General features: G+C 56.4%; 1 protein-coding gene across 1 annotated transcript; it reads right to left on the bottom strand.

Moving 5' to 3' along the window:
* Positions 1 to 1,631: 1,631 nt before the first annotated feature.
* Positions 1,632 to 2,354, bottom strand: SOX14 (SRY-box transcription factor 14). Its single transcript, XM_066622020.1, has one exon. The coding sequence runs from the start codon at positions 2,352 to 2,354 to the stop codon at positions 1,632 to 1,634; it is 723 nt and encodes a 240-aa protein (XP_066478117.1).
* Between the last annotated feature and the right edge of the window lie 5,400 nt (positions 2,355 to 7,754).

Below are 7,754 nucleotides of genomic sequence, written 5' to 3'. Positions count from 1 at the left end.
AAGCAAAACAAGGCCAGACCCATTTCCCCTTCTCATTCATTCCTACATCAGTCAAACTGGTTGAGCACCTTATAAATGAGGGAGGGGGGGAGGCCTAAAGCCTCTTAAACACTGACCGAATTAAAGACTCTCAGCGTGGCCCAACAATTCATCTTTAGTTAGATGTGAACCTGAGTGGCTTTGCGCCAGTCGCTCTCTCTCTCCCAACCTCAGTCCCCCCCATCTGTAAAATGGGAAGAGTAGGGAGCGTTTACACAACCTGGCCCGTAGAAAAAGAAGCAACATGTGCCACAACATGGGCCCGATCCCCCTCCAAGTTCCCTCACTGCACGATCAATTCATTTCAGCCTCAAGCCCCACTCATTTCAATGAAGCTGACTCAGGACAGCTTAGCAAGGGGTCGCGTCGTGGGGGGGGGGGTGGGTGGAATCAAACTGACAGGTCACGCTGGCCCGATATTCAGCCACTTCCAGTCATTTAGGGGGGGGCTGCTTGCAGGTATCCTGAGCCTCGCTTCTCAGGCCCCAGGACTCCAGCAGGGCCCTTTTAGAGCATCGCTCCGCTTCCTTCCCTAAAAGCTCTTCGGAGGACTGAAACCGGACTCACACCACATCCTTGACAGGTTCGACGACAGATTGTCTTTATTCAAAATGTCTTTGTTCAGCAAATGAACAGAATTAACGAGGTAAAATCCTTCTGGATACAACTCCCTCCCCCCATACATTGTTTTAAAACATATTTAAATTACCACCGTGTTACTCCTTTTATTTTTAAATTATAATTTTTTCTCATTTTTTTTTAAAAAAAAAAACCAATTCTACTGCCTGACTTCATATCTGACATTCTGTCTAAAGTCAACTTAGGTCTACTCGCACGGATTCACACAAATTGAAGGACTATCTGTTGTTGTTGTTGTTTTGAATTAAGCAAACACTATCATATCATGTTTGAAATATAAACGTATTTCCCCCTTTTTCATAACTTTGAAAAGCGCTTTCCCTCCTCCCTTTTAATCATTTTTTGACATGAAAACCATATTTTTTCCCTATTAGTGCCGGATGGTTAAAAATAGATATATAGATATATAGATATAACACAGCTAATTTTTTTTTTAATGTGCAAAAACAAAACAAAAAAAAAAAGGAGAAAGGAAATAAAAAAACTTCCAGGATTGAAGGAACCAGATAACATCCGATTATCCGAACTCAGAGTCATTAAGATAATAAATTAAAAAAAAAACAAAAAACTAAAGACCTCAATTGAGGAGGTTTGACCTTTGGGCCAGAAGAGCAATTAAAAGTTTAACACATTTACAATTCTTACAGGTTTGGGGGGGGGCACCTCTCAGCCCCCACCAGTGCAGAAAGAAAAACCAATGAATTTTTGTGTGGGTTGTTTTTTTTTTTGTTTTTTTTGGACTACAAAGTCTCAGAGCTTCCCCTCCCCCCCCCAAAAAAAGAGTCTGAAAAGTCCCCAGGTGAGATCAGGTGCCCAGGCAAGTCCCGCGCTCAGGTGGCCTCCTCTGGGTGAAATTTTGAAGTCTCCTATGTTACATGCACCGATCCAGGTCCAGCCGCAGGCCCAGGTCTGTGGGTGGGTGGGTGACTGCCCAGTGGGGAGATCTCTGTGGGTTACATGGCCGCGGCGTGCGCTGAAGAGTAAGGGTCTAATCCAGTCTTGGTCATGCCTGGGAACAGTATGTAGGCCACTGGAGGCTGCAAACTGGAGGCCGACCAAGCAGTACAGTTACAGGGCACCACGTAGCCCGGGTTGGTCGGCGACGGGTGGGTGTGGGTGTGCTGGCTGGGGCAACTCAAGGTGCCAAAGGCCCCGTTCTGGTATCCCAAGGTGGAGGCGTAGGGCAGGGTGCTGGTGGCCAAGGTGTGGGGCACCTCGGTCATCTTCTGGATGGCGCTGGAGCTGAACTGGCTGGGGTCAAGTAAGGAGTAGGGCGCGGAGGTGGGGGGCAGGAAAGCCCTGGCTTTCTCCGAGGAGCTGAGCAGAGAGTCCGTGGCTGCCACGGGGAGCCCTGCCGCCTTGAGGGGGTCTGTGTCCCCGAGGTAAGGCAAAGGGAAGACATACCTGTCCTTCTTGAGCAGGTTCTTGGGCTTGCGGCGGGGCCGGTACTTGTAGTCGGGGTGCTCCTTCATGTGCTGCGCCCGCAGCCTCTTGGCCTCGTCGATGTAGGGGCGCTTCTCGGCTTCCGACAGCAGCTTCCACTCGGCCCCGAGGCGCTTGCTGATCTCCGAGTTGTGCATTTTAGGGTTCTCCTGGGCCATCTTCCGCCGCTGGCCGCGGGACCAGACCATGAAGGCGTTCATGGGGCGCTTGATGTGGTCCGACGGCTTGGACATGGCGGGGACGGGCGGGCGGACGCCTCCTCCAGCAGCCCCCCACCGGCACCAGCAGCCCCGGCGCTCACCTGGCTCTGCTTCTTCTCCTCCTGCCTTCCAGCCGAGGCCACCCTTGACGGCGCTCAGCTGATCATGCCAGAGCGGTCCAGGGGCGCCCCGACGGACAGCCGGGGGGCGTGGAGGGCGCACGAGCGGGGAGAGGGGAGAAGGGCCCCCAAGTCCGAGGAGCGAGGCCACGGGCAACCCAGGGGGCCTCCGAGTCCGCTGGGATTGCCGGGGGTCCCTCCGACGGCTCCGCAGAAGGCGCTGGCGGAGGCAGCCGCGCGAGGAAGGAGCGCACTCGGAGCCCAGCGCGCGGAGGTTCAAAGGCTAGGCTGCTTGGGACGGCGGCGAGCCTGACAGCGCCGAGGCGGCGGTGGGGCGTTCACTCCCCCGAACCCGACGCCCAATCAGCGCCGGGGAAGGAGCCAGCCAGCGACTGAATACCTTCGCCGGGGAGAGCGGAGAAAAAGAGGCGGGGGGCGGGGGGAGAGGGCAGGAAGCACCAAAGACACCGGATTAAAGGGGGCGCTTTTGTTCGACGGCGCGCTCATCGTGGCCAACCAATAAAACGCCGCCCGCCCCCTCGTTCTGGGGCTGAGTGGGGGGGGGCTGGGCTTAAGTGCAATCCTCTCCCAACTTGGGCTGCGGGGGGGGGGGAGAGAAGAGAAGCAGGGAGCGAGTTTATCAGTGGGGCAAGCGCAGGAGCCAAGGGCAAGGACTGCGCTCTCCTCCTCGGCCCCGATCCGTGGGGCCTGATCGCAGGATGGTTTCCAAGGCGAGTGGGGGGAGGACCGACGGGAAGCGAAGCTCTCCTTGCCGGAGAGCTTCTCCTTGCCGGAGTTGGGCCGGTACCAACTCCAGACCTGAGCTGGAGAAACGGGGCGGGGCGGGGCGGAGACCCTGGAGACGCACAGTCCAATCCTAGGCCTGTCTACTCAGAAGTAAGTCCCATTCGAGTCCATGGGGCTTACTCCCAGGAAAGTGAGGATAGGATGGGGCTGAGAGTCGTTGCATAAGGACGGCGGCAGTGCGGGTTGATGAGGGGCAGGGGAGGGGGAAGGCTCTCTGGAGTTCGCACTGGGGCGGGGAGGGGGCCGCACACAACCCACCCGGTGCAGTTCCCAGTTCGAGTGCGTCGGGCTGAAGAGAAGGCAGGGGTGCGGAGGGGGCTAGGAGATTGATCCCCCCTACGCTGTCTTGCGAGGGGCTCTGGCCCCCTCGCCTCTCCTGGGCTGTGGAGGTGCTTCTGTAACTCTTCCAGGCTGGCTTGGCAAGAGGACGGGATGCCCCCAGGAGGAGCCCCCCTCGCTGCCTCCCCCCTCCTCCTCTCCACGCCTGTTTTCTTTGAATAATTGCTGCCGAACGCGAAACGCCCTGGGGGAGAAGCTTCATTAAATGGAAACCATTTCCCTCGAATCCCCGAAGAGTCCGGGCTCTGGCGGGGCGGAGCGGGGGGGGGGGCTGATGCACCTGCCTGGCTTCCAGCGGGGTCCGCGGCAGCCTGGCCTGCCCCCCCTTGAGCTCCACACCCCCCTCCCCACCAGTCCCCGGCTCCTTTGGGCTTCCACTGCCTCCTACTACCACTGGAGTGGGACCCCCTTCGCTTGTGGGGTCGCGGATGCCTTTTGGCTCAGGACAAAAAGATGCAGGAAGCAGATAGGCGCTGGGGGGGGGAGGCTCTTTCAGGAGTGGTCCGTGGTGGCACCTCCGCCTCGCACACCAGGTCCAAGCCGTCCAGGCAGGCGCCTGGCTCCGTCCAGAGTCTCGTTTCCTATCCAGGCCTGGAGGGGGGGGGGAACATATATGTAATAAAAATTCTGCTGTATGTCTGATGACGACACCAAACCCTACGTGCACACACGCATGCAATCACACACACGCAGGTATGGAGTCTTACTTGCAGTGTGCATGTCAGGAGGTGTGTCTGGGGGGGATGCATTATTTTTCTCGGTTGTCATTAACAAAAATCCGTTTTCCCAGCAGCCCCCCCTCATCGAGCCTGATTGATTTCGTTGAACTTCGGTGCTGAGACATGGGGAGGGGTCGCCTTTCACCTGTGCAGGCATCCCAGTCCCCCCCCCCCAGGCAACATCAGCTGTCTGGAGAGGTGTCCCTCCCCCCCAGCTTCCCCCCCTGCTTTCTCTCTCCAGAATCCGAGCTGTTGCTTTTCCAAGACTCCAGAGAGACGAAGAAGAGGCGACCAGACCCCCCTCTCTTTCCCCCCCCCCTCCAGCCACCGCGGAGCTAATAGATCTCCAAATGTTTGCAGCACACCCATCCATTTGCAGCCGGCTGCCTTTGTTTCCCCCGCTCTGCCCGGGGCCCTGCGCGTTTGCTCCCCGAGGTATATTTAGAGGTGACACGCAGGCGAGGGGCTGCTTCATGCATATGGAAGGCAATCGCGCCGTGTATCGGTATGTGTCGACTTCGAATTGAACCCCCCCACCTCCCCCCCCCCAGCTTCTCAATTCCACCCCCAACATTAATTCCAATGGAAGTTTTTAATGTCTTGGGGAGAAAAAATCACACACACCCCTGATATACCTCGAGGTTCAGGTTTCTGATTGCACTGCGAAATCAGGCAGCCAAGAAGGGTCGCGAGCTGAAGAACTGGATGGCTGTATACACCTGGAATGCCTTCATTCGTAAATACAGACAGGCACACTTAGAGCAGGATGTGGAGACTGCTTTTTATTTAACGGAATAACAGGTATTAGACAACCACCTAAACGAGCCTCTCAGACCCAGCCTCTTTCAGACGTTCAAAGGGTGCAAGAACTGAAGGGGTGCCAGAAACAGAGAAACTTGGCTCCCAATTCTGGATGCTCATTCCCTCCGCGACCTGGTGGCCACACACGCCCACGGGCACATTTTTCAGACACCCCTCCCAAGGCACTCTCCCTGTGACCACCACCACTAACCCCCCGCCCCCCCGCCAAGCAAGTGGATGTGGCAAGAATATGGCTGCACAAAGCACTTTTTTTTCTTCTCAGACACGTTTGTGTGTTCTTGGGCGCTCAACTCATGGCCCGGATTCTGTTTCTGAGTATGGAGCACAAGCCAGCCTCACCCTCCATGTGCGCTTTAGCCAGTCGGGAGAGCTCTGCTTAGCATGCCAAGGGTCTCTCTGCACATGGTCCAATGCAGCCAGGAGGAAGCGAATTGTGGGTAACCTGGGGTTCTGCCCCCTTCGTTGGTCTGTTTAAACTTCCATAGAAGTAAATGGGGAGGGGGAAGAGACTCTACTCACGACTAAGATAATCAGAAGTATTGCTCGTAGATCTACTCTTCCCCCCCCCCGGTTAAAGCCAGAGGTGGCACCAGAACACCAGTGATCACTAGTGGTGTACGGTATATGCTCTGCTTAGTATGCCAAGGGTCTCTCTGCACATGGCCCAATGCAGCCAGGAGGAAGGGAATTGTAGGTAACGTAGGGGTTAGTTCTGTCCCCTTGGTTGCTCTGTTTAAACTTCCAGAGGAGTAAATGGGGGAGGGAGGGGAACAGACTCCACTCACACTAAGATAATCAGAGGTATTGCTCGTGGATCCGCTCCCCCCCCCCCAAGAGGTGAAAACCAGAGGTGGCACCAGAACCCCAGTGATCTTTAGCGGTGTACCGTACATGTGGCTAAATTTCCTTCCTACCGGTAGTATGGTATGGCAGTGGCGTAGGTGCAAAGCTGGAGGGGGAGCAAAGCTGCGGAGAGGCTCCCCGCGAAACTTCGTGCTTTCCACCCCCTCTGGCTATGCCACTGTGTTCTGGTAAGTCTTGTTTCCGAAGCAGAAATATCTTCAAGGGGGAGGGAGGAAGGAACCCGCATTCCTCCTTCCCTTCCCTTCCCTTCCCTTCCCTTCCCATCCCATCGCATCCCCTGAGGGGAACTGGAATGGGATTCAAAGCCCTAGTAAACGTGACTAGTAATTTGCCTGGCGATGGGGGGTGGGGGGGAGCTGGGGGGACGGCTCGGCTCACCTGTTCGAACATCAAAAAGGCTCACGTTCTCCTGTGGCCTCCTCCAGAGATCTGCGGGAGGACTCACTTGGGGTGGGGCGCTCCCGCCTCGGCGGGGTGAGGGGAGAGGGGATCGCATTCGGGAGTGACTTGGGACTCCATCGGGGCTGCGAGAGCAAGCAGGGCACGTCCTTCGGTCTCCGCGCGAGCGGCGGGGGCGCCTTGTGCGGGGCAGCCCCCCAACTTCCTTCCCTCGAACCCCGATGGTTGGGCAGTTTACACCAGGTTGGATCGGGGACTGTGGGGTCACCCGTCCAGGCTCAACGGTTCCAAAGCCGCAGGACCAGCAGGGTCATTCCGGACGCCCCAACCTCTTGCAGGCGACCCCCACCCCCCACCCAGCCAAGAACTGCGCCCCGGGAGGCCCCCTCGGAGTTATCCCATCGGACACGGATCTCGTTTGTCAGAGCCACCTACGAGGGTAGAGATTTCGAATGGCAGCTTGGACGAGCCTCTGTGTGTGCCTCAGTTCTCCGACTGTAACAAGGGCGCGGACTTCCTGGACTGGCCCTGGGGCGCTTTACAAGACCCTCCAGACGTTCCCAAAGGCGCAGTGACCCTCGCGCGGTTCCTAGAATCAGTCCTAAGCCAGCGGGGCCAAATAGCTAGGTGCCCTCTCGCTAAGGGCAGCCACACACCCCAGTGCCATCTCTTCCCATCGCATGCTGATTCTCCCACCCCCACACACAATCCCTTTGGGATCTCTCCAGAGCCGAGAGCTGGAGAGGGTCTAGCTGCCGACGCGAGTCTCCCGGGAATTGGAGGGTCACGTCGGGACACGCGCCAAAGCAGACACGCAGCTCCAAGGGGACTCGTGGGGCTGAGGAAGAGCACTCGGGGAAAGGCCAGGCGTTCAGATCCACAACCCCGCTGTAGGGTCGCTCGGCCTCCAGGCTTGAATACGGGTTCCCACGTATTTGATGTGATTCTTTTTAAGTGCAATTTTTTTTTTCTGTTTAAGCAGGGGGCACCTTTGAATATTAGATCATCATCATCACATCTACCTGTCTGAGTGAAAATATAATAATAATAATAATAATAATAATAATAATAATAATAATAATAATAATAGATGATGATGATGATGATGATGGAAGTCATCTACACCTAGCACGACCAATGGCTGGCCCGGGAGCGAGGGCTGGCTCTGTCGCTATTTTGTCTGCCTCCCAGGAGTCTTTCCCAACGTGCCTCTCTGATTGTTTGGCTTCTTGGCTGCTCGAGAAGATCCCCTTGCCAAGATCTTGGAGCAGTCTTGCGAGGAGGCTCCACTTGCCCCCGCAGGCTGCCAGGGGCTGTCCCTTCTGCACGTGGGCAACGCCCGTGGGAGGAATTGTTGTGTCTGA

The sequence above is a fragment of the Tiliqua scincoides genome, chromosome 3, assembly GCF_035046505.1.
Source record: "Tiliqua scincoides isolate rTilSci1 chromosome 3, rTilSci1.hap2, whole genome shotgun sequence".
NCBI lineage: Eukaryota > Metazoa > Chordata > Lepidosauria > Squamata > Scincidae > Tiliqua > Tiliqua scincoides.
Note: the sequence above shows the minus strand (reverse complement) of the source record. Positions and strands in the feature narration are given on the sequence as shown.

Coding starts and splice junctions, on each gene's coding strand:
- SOX14 (XM_066622020.1), bottom strand. CDS start 2,354: ATGTCCAAGCCGTCGGACCACATCAAGCGCCCCATGAACGCCTTCATG.